General features: G+C 38.9%; 2 protein-coding genes across 4 annotated transcripts in view; one reads left to right on the top strand and one right to left on the bottom strand.

Annotated features, from left to right (window-relative positions):
- Positions 1-3,406, top strand: part of GALNT3 (polypeptide N-acetylgalactosaminyltransferase 3) — a 37,941-nt gene extending 34,535 nt beyond the window's left edge. Inside the window, exon 11 of the mRNA XM_007432118.3 lies at positions 1,218-3,406. Within this exon, the coding sequence (XP_007432180.1) occupies positions 1,218-1,340 (123 nt within the window). The 3' untranslated portion in view covers positions 1,341-3,406. The remainder of the gene's footprint in view (positions 1-1,217) is intronic.
- Positions 3,407-9,694: 6,288 nt separating this feature from the next.
- CSRNP3 (cysteine and serine rich nuclear protein 3) overlaps positions 9,695-22,087 on the bottom strand; it is a 53,140-nt gene continuing 40,747 nt past the window's right edge. For all 3 annotated transcript variants that reach the window (XM_088146689.1, XM_088146691.1, XM_088146690.1), the window contains one exon: positions 9,695-20,386. In XM_088146689.1, coding sequence (XP_088002815.1) covers positions 19,307-20,386 — 1,080 coding nt within the window. In that variant the 3' untranslated portion in view covers positions 9,695-19,306. The remainder of the gene's footprint in view (positions 20,387-22,087) is intronic.

The following is a 22,087-nucleotide window of genomic DNA, read 5'->3' as shown; positions in this document are numbered from 1 at the left end:
AGAGCTTGCCTTATAAAAATGTTCTTGAGGTGGCTGCCCCAAAATGCAGACATGATTTAAATGAGGATTAAGTAATTGTAGTATAGGCTTACTTTAGCATGCCCCCTGCCATCAGACAGAACAGGCTACAAAGGTGGACAACCTTTTTTCCCCAAGGTTCACATCTACGACTTTCCTTTCTCATTCCTATAAGCACAAACACCCAAAACCGCACGCATCCCTTCTTCTTGCTCACCTACTCATCCTTCCCCCTCCAGGCTTGCCCAAGCCAAGAATTCTACCAGTTGGTCTACTCTTCAGCTGTTTCCAAGAGAGCTAGGCAGTGACCCAAGGAAAGTTTGCTCACAGACTGCATGGAAGGTGTTGGGACTCTATGTGACTGTAGCTTGCCCAAATATGTCCTGAATATGTTTATTATAGCATTGCATTTAAATTTCATAATGGCAGTTGTTTTCATAGTCTTAAACATAACACACACATAGAAATACCATTTTCATTCTGAAATATCTGAAGTCTTCTGATTCTCATTCCCTTCTTGGCAGGTTATTACAAACAACATTTTAAATACAAATTTTTAGGTATCTTAGGTACAAATCTTTAGATAGTTTAGGCATTTTAATAGCGCCTTTAAAGTACAAGGCCACATTTTATTTCAGCTGCACAAGCTGTTACCTACCTTGACTTTCTAGCGCGCTAAATCACATGAATAAATGTTTAACTTGCTTTCAGTATTAAGAGTATGCCTTTAAGTGAGTGTTGATTCCTGGTGACTGCCTCGACTAGTTCCTACAGTTTTCTTGGCAGCGTTTTGGAAGTGGTTGCCATTGCCTGCTTCCTAGAGCAGAGGGAGAGTGACTGGCCCAAGGTCACCCAGATGCTTTTGTGCCTAAGGCAGGACTAGATTTCACAGACTCCTGGTTTCTAGCCTGATACCTTAACCACTACACCAGACTGGATCTCAGAGTATGTGGTACTGAATCATTATCTTTGTCAGTAGTCTTTTAGCCCTCAAACAAGCAGTAAGGCTACAAAATCTTGAGCAGAGAGAATCTAGGAATTACAGGAATGACAGACTAAAGCTCAAATTTCTACTTAACCATTTAATTTTCTGAGAAATTTACTTGGTATAAGAATGAATTGTGGTGGTAAAGCATACGTGCCTCTTTAATCTCTTTAGAGGAAACATGAGATTAAAATTAATATTTTTCACATTCTAGGACCAGTTGCTGTACAATGCAGCATCCAATATGTGCCTTACGGGAAACAGAGAACATCCAAGTTTGGTATCATGTAATCCCTCAGACTTATTCCAGAAATGGATTTTTGGCCGTAACAATTAAGTCCTGCTTGTGATAATTAAACCAGCAAATTAGAATTTCAGCAACTCTTCCAAGATTTTACTGATTTACTGATTTAACTTATGCTGCATTGATTAAATTATAAAATGTTTCTAAGGGTGTTTTTTTTTTTTTTGGCTGGCATAAATCTGAAGAACACTAGTTTCTCAACTGTTTAATATGTTTACAAAATACTGGAAACTGCATTTTCAGTATACATTTTAATGAAATATCTATCTCAAGATGTAATTTCTTATGTTTTGATGATCAATGTGTCTGTCGTATATTTTACATGGCAAAAGCCACGCACACATACTTTGTTAGTAACTGAAGAAAACTGTCAATGAAGGTTAAAAGATTTTTTTATGTAGTAATAGACAAAGAGTGCCTTATAGATGCTGTTTATAATTTTAAATTGTGATTATTTCCTTTAACTTTTCCTGTTGACTGCTTTAACTTTTTAAGCATGTCTATAATCTGATGTATTTTCAGTTCGTCTGAAAAGATTAAGTTATTTTGGGATGTGAGAATGAAACAAGCTCTGGGCTTCTCTGTTGCCGTTTCACTGTGTTCTTGTTCAGTATGTTTGTAAGGGTTCGGTTCATCTCTTTAAGATTCCAAAACTGATTATAAAAGGCTTATATAGCTGAAGAAAAAGCGTCCATCGCTTCTTTTGAAATTATACAGTACCAGTTTGATAATTATAGTGTCCTTTTTGTATTATATACAGATTAAGTTTCTGTATTTGCAGTTCCTATTCCTGCCTCTTAAATCGTCCTGTCATGTACTGAATCAAATAGGAACCTTATATAATAAAGACCTAATATAGAGCATTGCAAGTCAAATAGTGTCTTTCATCAGAAGTGTGGAGCACTTTTTACTTTAATTTAGCATGCACAATGTACAGTTATTTTAACACGCAAGGTATTATAGCTAAATATGAGGTGACATATACAGCTGTTCAATTTTTCTGATTTATATATTGTGAGGGGTCAAATTGCTGAGGAAAGCTGTCATTAAAACAAGCTGTAGCAAAATAAGAAATCGCTTGCTTGTGAAAGATACCAAAAGTGTATTTTGATAAGGACAAGGATAAACTTTAATTTTGCCCCATCCCAATTATAAAAGAGAAGGAGCTCCTTAAGGAGCACCTTTCCTGAGCACTGCAACTATATGTCTGCCATCATGGACAGATAGATTCCCGTGTGGTGTTCCACATGCACGTGCTGTCAAGGCCAGCAGTGGAACACGTAGTTTGGAAAATATGGATTCACTTCTTTGAGCCCCACATTCTATTCTGAAGTTTATGGAACAGATGTGAGGAGCACAGGGGTTGAAAAGTCAGAAATTCCCATTGTCTTAGTAGTTGTTTATGGTGAGTCACAGATGCTTGCTATGGAAATGAAATTAGCTGCCACCAGATTTACGGTTGGTCATTGCCAACCCTTGTTTGTGTGAAAATAGATTATGTGTTCAAATCCCAGCCAAAACACTATTATAATATTTGCAGTTTCAAAAGGTAAAAAGATTAACTATTGTTTAAATTCACATAGATACATGGTATATTTAAACCAAAAAGTGGCTATTACAGTGACTTCAAACTCTGCACGTACAATAAAGTTTACTGTTGAGATGTAGTTTGCATAAAGTTTTGCAAGTGTGCCAGATATGTAGATGAGAGCACTGTTCTTATTTAAAAGTGTGTTTTATGGTTTTCTATTTATATAGCTTCCCTTCTTATTTGTTGCAGTGTTTAAAACAGAAAGTTAACTACTGTTTTCTCTTCCACATTTGAGTTTCCTCAATTTTTCAACCAAAACCATAAACTGAGGCTATCATTATGCCTTCGTAGTAATTCATTGTAGCATTTTTATCACAAGAACCAGCACAGGATAGTTCTTCCGCTCCTGCCTTCTGAGTGGTCTTGCATCTGTCTAAATGTGACAAATTTTAGCTCCAGGTTAGGGTGTTAATCTTTTTTTGTACTCCTAGAAGTTTTCATCTATGTGTAATATATTGTGCTTCTTTAATTCTCTTTTATAACAATAATTAAAACAATTTTGATGTCAGCTAACTTTGGAATTGTGATTTGTTGTATTTGTGTCTTTAACCAGCACATCCCAAATATTGAAAACAACATAGGCACTTGAAAAGAGTGTAACAGAAACTTATTTCTAATGGCAAAAGATTAACAACTTGTGGCATCATAGTGCTGAGACCAATCCTAAGCAAATGTTCTGCAAGCTGAGTGCAGTTGTGGTGGTTGAATATTTTCACTGCACACTAAGTCATAGAAAAGGAGCAGGGAGTCTTCTGAAAGCTGTGAATAGAATACGATAGTGGGTGACAGAAAAGTAAGACCCTGAAAAAGCATTGTAAGTCGACAGATATTTTTCCAAAGTATTGTTAAGATCTTTGAGAAAATACAATGAGGCTTGCTGAGATTAGAAAATTTTCTTTGAGCCAGTCCTCTCTAAACATTATCTATTACAATCCCATCATCCTGATGCTTAACTGTGCTGGGTAGGACTGAAAAAATTATAGATAGAAAAAAACTCAGTAAAGTTATGAGGTTGGGAAAGATTAACTAATGATCACTGAAATGGTAGCCTGATCACAAAGGTATTGAAGGTGAAGACCATGTACCAAAAGGAGAGCTGCTAGTGTATCCCCAAATCCTTCATATGGTTTATATCTTCAATCATATTGTCCTACAAAAGAATAATGACAAACATGGTTTAATGAATGTATCAGTTCTGGTGATCAATGGGGTGACAGATTTTGCAGCCAGATCACTTCTCGCATCAAGAATTTCCAACACGTTTTGGGGAATGGTGAGAAGTTGAGGCCACTCATTCATCCAAAACCTTTAGACATCAACTATTGTAGGGGAGATGGGTGGGAGAGAAATCCAATCAATCAATCAATAAAAATCAATAAAAATCAAATAAATAAAAATAAAAAGGAATGCTCACACCGGGGGTGGGGGTGGGGATTGTGCATTTGATCTTGATTATTCAGACTAAATAAAATGTCCTGATTAAGAGAAAAAAAATCAGGCAATAGTAAGTGGTGGGTATCGTTACCAACTGTGGGCAGGCCTTCTGAACTTAACTCAGAATTAATCTAGAGTGATTAGATCCTCCCTCCCTCCCTCCCTTCCTCTACTGCCCAAACCCAAATGGACTCTAGGTGGCTTACAGAATTTGCATATAAAACACAAAACTAAATTAATATATTAATACAGTAAATCCAAATCAAACTCCAATTTAATACTAAGGGTAATAAGCTAAAATTTATTGACTACAGCACCTCGCTATAATTACTTCTCATGTTTTTACCTGCTACTAGAAGGCCATTAGAGTGGATGCCATCCTTGCTTCCAGGGGCAAGCTATTCCAGAGGAGGAGAGTTGCTACAGTGAATGCTTGCTGTCAGGCTCCCTCCTCTTGTATCTCCCGGCAGGTGGACACCCTTAGCAGCAGCAGTCTAGTTGCTTGGGTCAGATGGGCAGAAATTATTGGACAGTTGCTAAGATACCCATGCCTTGAGCCATATAGGGCTTTATAAGTAGTGACCAGCACCCTGAACTGTATTTAGAATCCTATTGGTAACTGGTGCAACTCCTTCATTAGAGATGTAACTTGGCAACTGATCATTAAGCATGCTGCATTCTAGAATTTTTTCCAGATGGTCTTCCAGGCAAGTCCCATGTAGACTAAACTACTGTGGCCTAACCTAATGATGAGAAGATGATGAGTACCATTGTCAGTGCACCCAGTTCCAGCCCTCCTGGCTGCTGTCTCCGCCTGCTCTTTGAGCAGGAGCTGTGAGTCCAAGACAGCTTCTAGGTTGCAAGCCTGTTCTTTTTGGGGAAGCACAACCCCGTCAAGAGACAAAGATAATGCAATCCTGGAGTCTCTCAGCCATTTCATGTATATGTTGCACAGACCAGGGAAACTGGCCGAACCCTGACACAACTTAGGTCCACCCTCCCCCCATCCCAACCACCATCTGGACTTCCATCTCAGGAGCAGAACCATTGTAGTACCATATACCTAACCCTTGCAGATGATCCAGACACATACTGTTGGTTGACAGTATCAAAAGTCACCGCTCTGGGAAGACAAGGATGGTCCTCCATTCAAGTCCTGTCACAGATCATTTATTATAGTGAACAGTGCAGTTTCTGGCCCAAGCCCAGGCTGAACTGCCAAGGGTCTAGATCAGCTTTGCTCAGTGGGTTTCACAGAACCCTAGGATTATACAAGAGGTTGCTAGGGGTTCCACAAGAGAGTGATTGGGGAAAAATACATTTTTTAAAACTTTGTGTACTGCACAATGCTAGCATTCTCAGTGGTGAGAATTTTTACTTACCGCAACTCAGCTGCTGGCTTGCCACTTTGCTGTTGTTGTAAATGTAATAAGTGGATTGTGTTGGAGAGAAGTGAATTGTATTGTGAAATTTTCATATTTATGCAGGGGTTCCTTGAGACCTGAAATTTATTTCAAGGGTTCCTCCAGGGTAAAAGATTGAGAAAGGCTGGTCTAGAAAATCTGTATCCTCCAGCATCCTATGTACCTGCAGCCACACCACTTTCTCAATAACCTTCCCCAGGAAGGGATAGTTAGAGATAGGATAGTAGTTGCCAAGTTTTATGGATCAAGACCAGGCCTCTTGATCGAGTGGATGAACCAGTGCTTCTGATTATCTGCCCAGCCAACTCCGACTACTAATTTGCCATGCAGCACGTACACTGTTGCATGCCAGGTTCTAGGAGAGTAGAGAGAGACCTACTGAAATTTAGATGGGTTGGCACTACAGTTCCTTGATTTTCCAGCCACAATGGTTCAGTGGTTGATGGGGAGACCCTTCTTAAGATTATCCTGAGCATGTCACAGATATTGTTTGGTATCCAGGAGTAAAGAAGTGGGCTGACTTCCCATATGGTCTCAACAAATGGAAAAGTAAGTTATTCTGCATTCACTATTTCCTTTAATTCAAATACTTGTATGTGGATCAGTGTGTCTCATTCACTAAAGGAAAATCTAGAACTCCGTTAGCAGATGTATATTCCTTTCCTTTGCATCATTTTGAGAAAAGTATATCAGACATGCAGTGTTATTGTTAAATGTTCAAAATATAGCATTTTTGTTCACAGGCTCATTTTTATTTTAGTTAATACTATTTCAGATTCAATTAAATTGCAGGTAAAACCACAGTTACAGGATAATTTATAAAATAGCTCTTGGAAGACAGCATCTAAGTCTTCAGCTTCTCCAATATTAAGCAGCTGCTTAGCTATATTACTGCTCACCTTTTAAAAAAAGAGTTATTCTAAATGTTTACGCAATTAATTAGCCAGCAGAGGATGCTGTTGCAGAATTATTTCCAGCAGTGCCTGGACGTGGCTTCCTATGCATGCTTTCTATGCATGCTGTGTAACACAATTCTGATTAGGATCTGATGTTTATAATATAACCTATCAATGCGAAAACAGAGCTTTCCCCTTTTGTGAAATGGGCCTTAGCAGCTTTCTTGATGGAAACGTGAAACTGCACTTTGAACAAGAAAGGCAAAGTGGAACATATCTGGCCAAAGAGCCTATTGCCCCTGAGGCTTAGCCTGATAGGAATTTATTTCGGAGTATTGTACAGTCAGTAGCAGAGTTTCTAGCCTTAATTTCCAGGGCATGCTTCTGGAATGCCTGAACGAAAGCACTCAGACTTCCTTTCTTCTATCACGGCTTCATAATAGAGCTCCCTTGGAGTCATAAAATTGCAGGTGTAAAAAAGGGATAAAAAGAAGTGACAAAACAATTAAATAGTAACTAGTTCTGTCTGCCTCTCTGCAAAAAGAACATGCAGGGATAAAACTTCAGTCCTTTATTCTGTTTCAATTATCTCCTTCCATTTTTTTTTTTCTCCCCAGAGGATTTTGTGAGTGTATTGCCGTGAAAGAACCGGGGCAAGGAGCCTTTTTTGAGTTTCTTTCAGACAGCACTGGGATATCTGTTAGTTCAAGCAATGCCAGCAATCGGACAAGTACCATTTTTTGGTCACCATCTTCCTTTCAACTATACGCTACTGAGTGATGGAGAGTCTGTTGGGGGACGATGGCAGGAAATGCAGAAGAGGGTAATGTGGAGTGGGAAGGAGAGATGGAGATGAGGGAGGAGGCAACTGCTAGAGTTGTGTGAAGCTTCGAAAGGGTGATTTGATTCAACAGAGCTTTGATCGAATCACCTCCATCAAAGCAGATTCACAAATCTGCTTCAAATCAATGAAATTGGAGATTCTGAAGCATTGTGACGACTCCCAAAGCACTTCAGAGCTATAGTAGCTTTTTTTTTAGTAAGGATGGGCAACTGTTTGGATCCAAAGTAAGAACGGGGCTTCAGAGCTGGCATGGGCTTCTATGGTGTGATGGTCTCCCTGCTAATGGCATGAGTAGCTGGCCAATCGCTTGATCACCTCTCTGCTTATCAGAGACCTTTTAGGACAACAAGGCTGAACGTTTGAGCTCTGGTCCTTTCACAGAAAATGGAAGTCCTAGGTTGGCCAAGGAACATCCTCTATGAAATTGTCAAAGCAAATTAATAGAAATGAAAAGGAATATATTTACAAGGGACACTTGTCAGGAGCTCATGGCATAACCTGATGGAAACACTGCAGTTTGGTAAAACCAAAGAAAGACATTTTCTGGCTGCAGAAGAAAATACAGTGCTATACTATAGTTGGTGCCTGCAGACTCAGGAGGTTTATAAGTAATTTCCTTGTTTTGATTTCTCTCCTGTTGCAACCCACTGACAGTTAGTTTGATGTCTCTTGTGGCAAAAATAGTTATGAAGTGTGGAACTTATCTACTGGCCTCCCTTGATTTCATCTTATTTCCACCATCCATCAGGTGGTCCTCAGCTGTCACCTTGGATATTTTTTTCTCTTTTTCAGGAAAGGTTTTTAGAAATAGGACCTTTTATGTTGTCCAGTCTGTTTCCTTATTATGATCATGTACTTTTAAAAATTGTCTCTAAGTCACTCTCTTCCTATACATAAACCCTCCCTAACTATTCCAGAAGTTACCAATGAATTTTAAGTTTTAATATGACAGAAAGAAACTTAGTTGCCTTCAGTTAATTTTAAAGAAGGGGGTTATGCCTATCCCCCTATCTAATAAGGATAGGCAGAAGAAATCACAGAATCAAAGTTGGAAAGGGACATTTAGACTCTGGGTCCAGGCTCCTGTTCACTACAAGAATCCAAGTTAAAGCAGCCTAGGCAAATGGCTCTCTAGCCTCTGCTTGAACATATTCAGTGATGGCTAATTGCTTCCACTGTCAAACTGATCACAATGTTAGAAAGGTTCTTTTCCCTTTTAACTACTTCCTGTAATTTAAATCTATTATTCCACGTCCCGCCCCCAGAATGAGCGAGAACAGGTATTTGAGACAGCTATCAAATCTTTCCTTAGTCCAGCAGCAATGGCAGCAAACTGCAATGATGCGAAAGGGACACATGCGTGATAATGTAATTACATCATCTTGCAGGTGTTGTCATTTGTCCCTCTTCTATTCTCTGCAGATGTCAGGCTTCATGTGACTTTTTGGAAGACCAAACATACCCACTTCCTTCCACTTCTCTTCATAGTTCAGAGTTGTTCTAGGAGGGCAAGAAACGATGGAATTAAGTTACGCGAAAATTGATTTCAGCTGGACATCAGGAAACATTTCTGAACAGCTAAGAGCTGTTTAACAATGGAACAGACTGACTGATTGTGAACTCCTTCACTGGAGATGCTTGAACAGAGGCTGGATGGCCATTTTTCAGGGAAGCTGTAGTAGCAGATTTCCGGACAGAGAGGAGGGATTGGACGCGGCAAACCGTAAGGTCCCTCCCAACTCTTATATTCTAGGATTCTGTGACACACTGCTTGCTGGTTGTGAATTTCTTGCCAACAATATGGCCTACTTGACCACTGATTTGTCCAATAAAGGACATCGTGTGTTTTTAAGAGCAGAATACTTACTTACCAGAACCACAGATAAGTTACGTTGTGCAGATAAAAGGTCCTGAATAGGCATCCTTGCTTTGCAAACTTAAAAACAAATTGGTGGGCTATGGGTACTCTACTAAAACAAAAACAATAATACAACACAGTGCCCAACTACCCTTTCTGTTTATGGTATTACAGCTGTGCAAAGGAGGCTATGCCAGTCAGAATAAAAACATTTTCTAGATTTCAGGGCTCTATACCTGGATACACACTAATTAGTTTTCCACCCTCTCAAACGTATTAATAATTTAAATTCAGAAAAGGCTTAAAACACCCATCTAGTACAAAAGAGTCATAGCTGATGTAACGTAGAAACTTCATTTACTTTGTTGCAAACAAATGGACAATAAATATATATATTGTACAATATATAGTAAAAATACAGCATAGTACGAGTGCCACTAAGAAAAAAAATAACCTAATTTTAAGACTTATAAATGCTTATTTTTAATATATACATTGCAGAATAAGCCACAATAAATACATCAAATTACAGATCATTCATCATAAATACCGAAAATATAAATACAGAAGGAATACAGCATAAAAGAAAGATTGTAGCATAAGGTCTAGGTTAGGGTTTTTTGCCACTTACATTACCCTTTTGGTATCTGTGAAGTTGCAAATTATAATGCAAATTAAATCAACATGTGGAAATTGCACTATAATGTCAATTATAGTTTGTATGTACGTTTTGTGTTTGAAGTTCATGTTCTAGTGTCATGCTATAAATGTCTTTGAGAGGGGGAGGAATGAGAAATGCGCAAGGAACAGAAATATGTAATGATTCCTAGAATTTTCATCAAAGAACTGATGCTTGTGGCCATCCAGTTCAGGATAGGAGATGGAGGACAACTTTGTGGAGACAATTTTGGACATTATAACTTTGTGAGAACCTTTGGCAGGGCATGCAGCTTTTGCCCATTGTGGGCAAGTCGTCATCTTCATGAAAATATGACCTAGGAATACCACCTTCATTCTGATCTGCTGTGAAACTTGTTAAATGCAAATTACTATCTTTATTTTTAATTTTCAAGTAAGTTGCATCTCTGTCTTAAAACTTCAGTTCTTTCTCTTTCCTGAAGAACAGCTTTACAGGTAGTCCTCATTTAGCGACCACAGTTGGGACTGGCAACTCGGTTGTTAAGCAAAGCAGTCGCTAAGTGGAACCGCAAATATGCTTATGATCTTACTTCAGCTTTCCTTTGCTTTACAGAGCTGTAAAGGTTGCAAATGTGAGGATTGGTTGCAAAGTTACTTTTTCATCACTGTTGTAACTGCGAACGGTCACTAAATGAGGCAGTCACTAAATGAGGACTACCTGTATTGGATCTACAGTTTTATTGGATCTGCTACTGCCTTCCTTTATTTTGAGAACATTTCAAAAGAGATGAATTCTATGCATGTGCCATGTATCAGAATTAAAAAGGAGCAAAACAAATAATCCAAATCACAGGTAGCCAATAATTGATCAAGTTATTTTTATTGCCAATAAGACTTTTTTAGATAAAAACTGATTGAGCTTTCTTAGCTAATGCATATAGTGTGATTCAACATCAGCTGTCATTCTTGCAAAGTGCCTAGTTACATATATGGGTCAGTAACATCCATCCACCTAAGAACACCTTCATTTTTAACAGCCATCAATGCCAACAAATAAATTGTAGAAGAGGAGCAGGTTGACTTCACAATGGTGAACTCAGGCTTTTGAAGGAAACTTGAAAAACCCACAATTATTATTAAAATTCTTGTAAAGTACATAAAATACTTTACATGCATTTTTGCAAGCTATATGTCATATACATGGCTGTAGAGGCACGTATAATTTAAGCTACTGAATGAAGATGTAGCTGAAATTACTTTGCATGGGTGAAGTTAATGTGGCCGTCCTGGGAAACAGAGTCTGAAATAATAAAAGGTTTAAGTTGACGTTCCTATATTACTGTGACTTGTGACTTTGAACAAGCAAAGTTTCTGTTGCCTAGGAATTACCTTTAGAGAAAAAGCTGAAAACACTTGATTAAAACTACATGCGGAGAATGCTGGTTTTGCAGGGAGCTTTTTTTCAGAAAGAACTGCAAAAAAAAAAAAAAAGAAAGAAATGTCCAATTTTAACCTCTTAAATTAAATCCATTGACCTTCTGTTTCAATCCTATGATTTTCTTCAACTGCCCAGAGCCAGATAAATAGCTTTCACTGCAGATAAAACATGGATGAAGACTTAACTGAACATATTTCCCTTACTGTTGCCTTTTTCCCATTAATGCTACACAGGGTCTACTGTGTGTCTCCGTTTGAGACTCAAAGGTTGATAATGATAATGGTAATGATAACAGCAACTTACAAGAAATGGGGTTGAAATTATATTCTTCTGGCAAGGTTAACACAGAAATGTTGTAAGATTTCTGCTGGTATATAGTGCCAGAATAACCTCCAGGAGCATCAGGATTCTTGTTGAGGACACTTGTGGGGAAGGCATGGTGAACTAGCTGTCTCTGAGTGGGCGGAAATGACAACTATGGCAGAAACTGAAGAACTGGTGAGCAGACCAGTTCTACAGAATCTCTCCAGAGAAGGAGAAGACAGGAGATTACCCACATGTGCTCTGGATGGCTGTTCCTCATGACGACACCACAGGACAGTGGTCTCCTGCGGGTCTGAGCGCTGGGAGATGAAGGGAACAACCATCATGCTCACGACTGTGGCAGAGCCTTTTAAATAATTATATAAATAAATAGCCTTTCATGGGAACTAAAATGTTTTGGTTATCCTAAGTCATAACAGAGATTTGAAACTTTATGATTTCAGAAATTGGACACCTGAGGGGACTAAAGATTCCAGGCAGAAAAGGAAAAGGAAAAAGGAAAAGAAAGTGAAACCTTGCATTTTGTTTTCAGTTAGCACTGGGATTTACAAAATGACACAAAACACTTTGACATCTGAAACACTCCAGGAGACTTTTGAAGAATGGGGTCAGAAAGTAGCAACTACAATATCAGCAATGATATCTGCCTCTATGGATAGACTATGTCCAAAAGATGTTAATGAAGGAATGACAGACGTAGAACAAATTTTGCCTGATGGTGAAATACCAGAACCGGAAATGTTGGATAATAAAAAAAAAGCATGGATTGTAAAACAGAAAAAGTAGCTAAAGTGGAAACACAAATGAGCCAAGCGAATTACCTGGATAAGGATCTTTTACTGGATATACAAAAGAAGCTGGATAAAGCTTTGAAAATTAAAGTGGAAATACAAATGATAAACCAAGAGAACAACCTGGGTAATGACTTTATTGGATTTACAAAAGAGGGTTGTTAAAGCCTCGAAGAAGCCTTTGGTATGGGAAAAAGAAAAATTGAAGAGAGATCAAATCCTATGACAACATCTGAATGAATTAAAGATCAAGATTGTTAGAAGCAAAAGGAAGGAATATAAAGTTGGTTTGTTTGACCAAGATTAAAATAAGACATGTTTTTATAAAGCTCTGGTAATCCTTTACGAACTTTTTGCTGATACCAGGACTGAAAAGTTGATGCTTTATGGATTTGCATACAGATAATGGATGGCTTATGGGAAGAAGAGATATTTGAAACTTTATAGGTGGTGAAGAGTCATTATGTTTGTTTATACTTGTTGTGATGAAGATTGTAACTTCTTTAAATATTTCTTTGCTTTTTCTTTATCTTCTTTTTCTTTTTTTCTTTGCATTTTATTCTCTCTCTCTCTCTCTCTCTTTCTCTCTAACTTTAGTCTGTATTTGCTTTTACTATTGTAATTAACATTTTCAATATATTTTATTTTATTATTATTTTAAAAAAAGGTACATTCTTGTCTTGCACTGGTGTCAGATGATGATCAAAAGACTTACAGTGTATGTACTGAATACAGGATACATAAAAAGAAAACAAAAAACAGACTCTCTCAGGTCAAGCTTGACTCTTGGTGACTACATGGGGATCTCCAGCTGTTTACTCAACAGCAAATTGAAAATCTATCGCCACTTTCTTTTTCATTTGGCCTTATTTCCTCAAGATGGAAATGTAACCTTTGGGGCTGCCTGGAAATATCTTAGAAAAATGTAAATATTCGCTCAGAGGTGGCTGCGGGAACAAAGGCTTTTGTCAAAAGCCCCCTGTAGACACAACTATATTTGGCACCTTGCTCCTTCTCGATATTATAACCTCAAGGACAACCTTCTTCAATCTGGTATCTCTGGATTGACTAGATCACTTATTTTTTCCCACTAAATATAGTCAAATCAGAAAAAAAAAGGGATTTCTTTTAGGCTGGGACAAATTTGGAAGTTTAAGAGCATATAGCGAACGACTCATAAAGGTAGCTGTCACAGGTGGGCATGTCCAGACACATGAAACCTGTTTATCAAAAAGCAAAGGAGTTTTCCAGGGTACTCTCTATCATTCAGTTGGGACATCCCTGGATCACAAAGCTATTTCTGTAAAAAAAAAAAAAATGTCAGGGGCTGGTGCTTTGCTTTGCACTATGCCATTTTGCTATCTATCTATGTATTTATTTATTTCATTGTAATGAAAAATAAAATATGAGTCAGAAAGCCTCACAGATACCAAGGAAAGTATCTGGGAGTACGGTGGTCTGTACATCCCATGCTGCCTGTCTCTGGTCTAATTCCTCATACAGGTAATGGACATCCACCAATATAACTTTGTGAAGCTGCATTGTTTAGCTTCATGATATATGTATGTTGGCAATTATCATGAGAAAGATCACTAACAAAGTTTATGTACCACCAGACTTTGCCTATCACTGTTCAGATTACAAGCAATGTTGTGGTTTCTAGCCATATTATTCTATATCCTTTACATCACATTAAGCATCTAATGTTCCTGTTGAAAATTAACAGTAGATAAAAGCACAATGATGAAATACAGCCAAAAATGGGTTTATCATGTGTGAACATACTACAAAAATTGGGACTTTCCAAACATACATTTAGCTTGTGTGATTCCAGATGAACTGAGTCAGGCTCAGCCAGAAATAACAATTTGTACATGGCTCCTTTTCGTTTTGAGACCTGTTGGCAGATGGATACAATGTGGGGAAAATCAAATCCATCTCCAATTTTCACACTTACACTTCATCCATTTGTAAAGGGGCCTGATGTGGAAGGGTCCTGTGTCCCACTGGATCAGGGTTCAGAAAATCGATCATTTATTATGGTAGTAACATCATAGTACTATATGTTACTAAAAACAAAGCAACAAACAGTATTTATAACTACTGCAACCCATCTCTGATTTTTTTACAGATCTTATAGCTGGGGGCAAGCAACGTTTATACCAAACTAATCATTTATCCAAGACACACTCTTATATTCCATGACTTACAAATCTATTCATTTTCTCATTTAAACAAATACAAACAATTGGCAGATGATATGGAGCATGAAAGTTATGAGCTGACTCAATTCTGATTCTGGTCCTGATGAATCAACATGACAAGATAGTATCCTTCCTGGTTTTCCAATATACACTACAATAGTGCTTCTCAGACTGAGTGGTCATAAGCAAATCAAGGAGTTGCACATTTTGCAGACTTAAACAGGAAGAGTAGGATCACTGCTAGAACTTGGGTCCACTTTGACCGGACTTGTCCAGGCAAAGTGGGAGTGTGATCTGGTAGGATTCTGGCACAATTTTGCAGGGATTTTGCCCCGGAGGCCCATCTGATACAAAACCTGTGGCTATATCACTGGTGGGGTGGGAGAGGGCCCGAAGCATGGGCTTGTAGGGCTCTTAAACAGTCTTGGAGGGATCCGACATTAGGTGCGTGAAGAATGCACGTTTGGCTGGAACATTTTCAGCTATTGGTGGTGTGGGGTGGGGGGAGGCCTGGATTAGGAGAATTGGTTGGAAAATAGTGCACCGTAGTCCCCTTTTTTGCTGAAGCGTAATTATCTGGCTCCGGCTCCATCATGATATGATAGGTGAGATTTAACTGGTTAGGACAGTGCTTTCAGTTGTCATCCTTCTGACATGCAAGCCTTACTCCATGAAGTGATTTGCAATGAGGTGGAATTAGCTGGGCACAAAGAACATGTGCTTCGAACAGCAATGCTGTCTTCCAGCTAGCATCTAACAAGCATCAAGTATCTTATGCAAGTTCATCAGGGTTATTTTCAGTACTGGGCAAACTTAGAGAGCCACTGCAAAAATTAAAGTACAGCATGCAAAACTGGTACAAAACACACTCAACCATTATTTGTCATGTAGTTACATATAAGAGGTAAAGTTCACAGATGTAAAGCCAAAATCTAGTAATGTAGGAATAACTCCACTTAATAAGCTATAGGGAGTTTATTCCACCTTCCTTGCCCAAAGTCTGCTCTATATGGCCAAAGAAGACAAGAAGAAAGTAAGATTCAAACAGGAAAGGATTACAGAGAAGTCAGTAAGACTAGTCCTTTTGGACATCCAAGTGTCATCTGTTTGTTGCTATGCAGCCAGTGCTGACCAGGCTGCTGTGTTTAAAAATCATGAGAAAGAATATGATCAAGGAAGTCTAAGGCCTAATACAGTTCCAGAAGGTAGGAATCAACACTCAAGCCCGAAGACCGCCTTCTGTAAGCACATGTCAGGAATATGGAATGTAGCCTAACTTTTGTAGTAAGTGAGGAAATAGAAGAGTAAGAGCCACCAAGAATTACCTTCCCCCCATCAAAGTAGCTTGCATGTAGCATATGCTGTCTAGAAGGAAAAAAACAATCAGCTGGCACTCTTGGCATTGGTGGCTGCTGTTACCAGAATCATTCCTAGAAGTGGGGAACTTCCACACAAACTTTCTAAATGTAACAGAGGATCCTTGAAGTTCTATTCAGTCCCCCGTGTTTTTGAAATTAATTCAAAACTAGTGGGTTTGTTCATTATGGGATTTGGAGCAAGGTGCACCTACAACCATATTGGCAATGGGAATGTTTCTTCTCAGCTGAGCTGGACTCCTTGCCTTCTCATAATACACAGCAAACAAAGCTGTGGATACTTCTGCTGAGATCAATGGCAAAGTCTGATTTAAGACTGCACTGAGATAAAAATGTATTTTGATATGGTTGGTATCTTCTTGACCTAAGCATGCAAAGGCACTTCCTCCAGTCATTTTTAACAAAATTAAAGAAGAAATGGAATGCTGTACAGGTAACCCCCAGATTAAGAATGCCCGGTTTACGGACAACCCATACTTAAGAACGTAGCCTACTGTAGCAAAATTCGAGTTAAATACACAATGATTTGAGTTAAATACACAATGGTTCATGTTCATTACACAATACTACTTATACAGTATTATACAATAATACTGTTCCGGCTTACATACAAATTCGACTTAAGGACAGACCTTGGGAATGGAACTCATTCTTAAACTGGGGACTACCTGTACTTGAAATCACAATTTTCAGAGGACAAACCTACATTTAAAACCTCATACTTTAAAGAATGGATAGTTCAGGAATAACTAGTTCATTCACTTTTGAACAAGTTGAAGTTAGACTTTTGTGATCTAGGTTACATTCAGAAATATTGTTTTTGAAATCTAGAAAGGAATTATAACTGCATATTTACCTTTTGGATCTATTTAGGGCTATCCGGTTCAGAGAAGTCTAACAGTGCATGCATGTGTGTGCGTGTGTGTGTGTGAATGTGAACAGTGAGCTCTGATAGCTACACAGAGTTCCCTGCCTGTAACGTTCCCTGATTCCTTTCAATGAAGAAACACTTGTGAACTGCACTCAATGGTGGTAGAAAAGTTCCAGAGGAACACAAGCTCTCAACTAGAGTATCAATCAATCAATAGCAGCATATCATGTTTCTACATGTCAAGTCTTTCACTAAAAAGAAAAGAGCAATGGCTGAAATATGCCTACTGATTCTAGTCAACTCTAGATCCTTTCCTATTTGGGCATTATCATGAGTGAAATCACACTCAAATGAGAGACTCCATCCCTATAGATTCTTGGTATCTTCTCTTTTTTTCAGAGCTCATGGAATTCCTCCACAAACAGCTAATGCCATCCTTTTCCTAATGACTTTATTTGGCTAGAGAAAATCTGAGTGAAGTTCTTTCTGAGAATTGCTGAATGTTCTTGCATGGTTCTTCCATGGAATATTAAAAAAAAAAATAGAAGCAATGTTTAAGAATATTAAAAAAAAAATAGAAGCAATGTTTAAGTCTGTGATGTCTTCAAGATTCTTCATAGCCACTACAAATAAGAACCACCACTAAAGTGTGTTAGTTGCAGAACAACAAAAAGATACTTACTCAAAAGCTGCAGCTCTGCCCTGTACAAAGCACACAGCCCACTAAAAGTTAATTGCAATGAAGTCCCACTAAAAGCAATGGAATGTGACATTCCACTAAAGGAATTCCTTTTGATATCTCTGGATTGTTTCCATTAGCAGTGTGCTTAATGTTCCCATGTGACTCTTTGCATACTATTATTGTATGCAGGGGAGAGTAAATGGTTCCAGGGCCAATGGAAAGCAAGTGTGCCAGTGAGGAGATGAGCAAACCACAAGGAGAACCCAAATCAAATCCTCCAAAGATAACCTTGGGTCAGTCATTCTCTCTGAATTATACCTTAAGCTATTGTGGAGATCACTCTGAGCACCATATAAGTAGGGAGATAATTTTAATAAATAAAAATATAGTATTCCTAACTTTACATGAAGAAATAACCATGGAAAGACTATAACTGTGCTCTTATTTAATAGAGGGCCCAAGCCAGTCCCATATATCCACCATTTTCTGCTTTCTGACAACAGAGTTCTTCACAAATGGGAGGGTTGCCATAAGGAAAACAGTGCTGGTAGAAGGAAAAATGGCCAGTGAATGTGGGGAAGAATAAGGAGAAGATCTGAAGAAGTATGACTGGATATTGTCCATATTTAATACTATGCATTCACCCAGGATAGTTTATGGATTGAAAAGAATGGAGAGATAGAATTGAGTAGCAAAATATAACCCAGCTTCCTTGTAATGCTAAATGCTGCTTCCCCCCACCCCCCAAAAAATCTAAGGATTGTCCTATGTTACACATTTCTCAAAAATGTTCCTGCTTCCACCTGCAATTTAGAAAACAGAATTCTTATATATCCTCCTCTCCTTGAGATGGAGACTGGCCAGGAATTGCAACAAGAACGCCACACCAGTGTCACCAAAATGACTAAATATGTCCAACTAGTGGTATGTCCTGGATTATCCCCTACATTCCTAGGTTACAGATATGAATAGTCCCTAGTGCAGATCAAAGAATAGGGTTTGTGGTCAACTGTACTGCCCTCACAAAATCTATTTGCCTAATGAAATCTGGTTGTGCTGTTCTGCTCCAAAGAGCAAGCAGTTCATTTTTATCAAGATATGAGTACTAAGCTACAATAAATAAAATATACATTACTGAATAATTCAGGTTTTTTTTTGTTTGCAGTCACATTTATATTTAAAAAGTCATCACCTTCAAATAGGAGTGATATTTTAATACCCCAAACATAAAGATCCCAAAGTAACATTTTTATTATCTTGCACAGGCCCGACAATAAAATAAGAAGCTGTAAGTTAGCCCAACATAAATCAATATGTGGGCTGCTTTTTGTACTATATGTATGTGGATGTGGATATATATGTCTGTGTGGATTATTTTAAAATCTGGGTATTTCCTATCAAAGGACCATTCTATTTTTATAAAAGTTTACTTTTTACACAAACTGTTTTTGTGCAATGGCCACAGCCAGTAGAGCTTTACAGAAAAACAACAATGAAAAAAAAATCAAAACATTAACTACAGTCTTTCCCCTTACCTCCACTGCTGAGAGAAAAAATAAGAATGGTTCCAGGGAATCCAATTAAAATAGAGTGCATTTGAAATAGAGTGATTCGGTCCTAAAATCATTTAAACAGGTACTGTTTCCATGACAGGAGATTTGATACACTCTTCATGGAGTCTGCTCTTTTCTGAAAGGCTGAGTGAATTCTCAGCGGGACGCTCTGGGAGGTGAGTGCCACCATTCAAAGTAGAAACAAATCCATCTTGCGAAGGACTTTTCAAGTATGAAGGAAAGTCCACCTGGGAATGCCTTGGCCGATGTTCAGCATATAAACTGCTACATGGAACAACGTTATCGCTTTCTGACGAGGAGCAGCAAACTATGACAGACGGGTTTGAAGAAGGATACAGGGAGCTGCCATAATTCTCCTCTGAGGGCCGCGCGTAGTCCACAAATGGTTCTGAAGTTGGATTATAAGGCACCAGAGAAAGATTACCGTTCTTAACAGTTTCTCTTTCAGAGTAAGTCTCCCGAATCTGGTTAGGAGTGCCAGGGCCGTGATTCTCTATTTGGTAATATAGCGATGAGGAGCTAGGATAGTAGGAAATAGCCTTTGGCTGGTTTTCATGCATGGCAGTGCTGTCTGAATAGCAAAGGACAGAAGGAAGGGCTTGACCTGCATCAGCATGAGCCCCCAAGCCTTCCAGACATTCATCTATTTTTTCTTCTTCCTCTTCCTCTTCCTCCTCCTCCTCCTCTTCGTCTTCTTCCTCCTCCTCGTCCTCGTCCTCATCTTCATCTGTTTCGCTGGGCGCTAAACTCTGTGTGCTGGAATCTGTAACCCCACTACAAAAGCTACTTGCATCTTCCTCCTCCTCCTCTTCTTCCTCTCCTGGGCAATCCAAGTCGTCTGCCGATTGCAAGTGCACCACTGCAGCTCGAGGTTCTGCCTCTAGCTCAAAGTTCTCTGGAACCGTGAATTCTAGTGGGTGGGCGGTGGGGCCCATTGAACTGCTGTGCGCACTTAGCTCAGCATGGCAACCATTCAGTGTGGGGACTTGCTGCTCTCTGTTTTTCTCCAATTCAAGTTTCATGATAGTGTGCAAAAAGTGAGTCCGAACCCGGATGGGGTTAAATTCGATTCTACCAGCTGTATTACTGCATCCTTCTTTAGTGCAACCACATGGGAAAGACATACGATCCACCTTAGAAAAAAGATGATGGATTAAGGGTTCGGTTGGGGACTATCGAACGTGACATGCTAGACACTGTTAGTAAAACAAGAAACTTCATCAAAGAAAATTGCCTTGGAAGCCTTGCAGAAGGCTGATATATGAAATAAATTAATTACATTAGATAAAAACTAGTCTTACAAAATTTCTTTCTGGCAGAAAGAAATCCAGATAAGAGATGTTGGAAAGGGAGAGCTGTCTGGCTTTGCAAATTGCACTAAGCCCTGGTTTGCTTTTTAGAAGAAGCTATATTTCATACCTCATTAGAAATTATGATTTATAAATGAGAATGGCTTTCACACATCACACTAAGCCAAAAACACACAAACCACATTATGGCTCCCCACGGACGGTGAATCCAGTTACTGAAGACAAGGTGGCTATGAGACGAATGACAGCTTGGTCTGGTTAAGCGATGACAAATGTGCCATGGGACCTCCTATCCCTTTGTTCTGCTCTAGTATCACTACCCTCCCCTTACTGTGCTGGTCTAATGACTCCTAATGGTTATGCCAACATTTAGGATTAACCCAGGTGACTGCTAAGTAGCAGAAGCCGCAGTAGATTCTTGTTTCAGATATTCAGGCTTGATGGGGCATTTTAGTCAACCCTAGCTGCACTTACATATTCATGGATGGGATAAGGCTATGCCCCAGAAGTGAGAGAGAAGTGGTGCTCCCACTTGCTGCTCTCTGTTTTTCTCCAATTCCACTGTGAAATTGGCGGGGGTGAATTTGGATATTTCACTCCAAATGGATCTTAAGCAGCATAAACATCAGCATCATATGAAATCGCACTAGCGTGTGTCTTCTTTAGCACAAACACAAACACAAAAGCAGGGAGGAGGTTGATTTTATTTCCATTACGATGTTTATAAGATGAACAGTGAAAGTCTCTTTAATCTTTTTTAAACCTGGAAACAGAATGTTTGAAGTCTAACATGTGTTCTGTTAAAAATCACAGAACTTTATAGCTACGCTGGTAATCCAGGAAGCAGCACTGCTGAAAAGTTTATCAGGAGAATCTTAACCCTACTGCTAACAAAAATGGGGCTCTAAAACTTAACTTTCTCCAACCTGTTGCCCTTAAGTTATGATGGAACATTATTGTACTTATGAGGAACTCTGAGAATACACCTGGAGGCCACTCAGTTGGAGAAAACAGCTCTTAGGGATGCTGATCCAAGACCAAAACTTGGGCTATCTGCCTTATGAATATACAGGCAGTCCCAGGGTTAAGAACGAGTTCCGTTTCTAAGTCTGTCTTTAACTCAAATTTGTATGTAAGTCATATGTACTTCTGAATGGGCTGCCTGTTACTAAAAATGGCAGACAGCGTTCTCCTTCCTTGGGCTGACGAACCGCTGAAGCCACGCAATGTTTTCATGAACCGTTGAAAATCACTGAAAACAGGCTGCATATTAAAAATGTGTGGCTTCAATGGTTCATGAAAACATTGCGCAGCTTCAGTGGTTCATCGGCTTGAGGAGGAACGCCATCCGCCATTTTTAGTAATAGGCAGCCTGTTCGTAAGTATGAGTTGTCCGTAAGTCAGACGTTCTTAGCCTGGGAATTACCTGTACCATATCTTCTTTATTGTACTTTGCCATGTACTTCTAAGCAAATGCATTTTATAGCTGCATAGGGAATCCATGGCCCTCCAGATGACAGTGAA

Source organism: Python bivittatus, unplaced genomic scaffold (genome assembly GCF_059951505.1).
Source record: "Python bivittatus isolate LINGU-HERP-01145 unplaced genomic scaffold, Pbiv_v1 ctg000480_np1212, whole genome shotgun sequence".
Lineage (NCBI taxonomy): Eukaryota > Metazoa > Chordata > Lepidosauria > Squamata > Pythonidae > Python > Python bivittatus.
The sequence above is the reverse complement of the archived record's forward strand: the minus strand, read 5'-3'. Positions and strand labels throughout refer to the sequence as shown.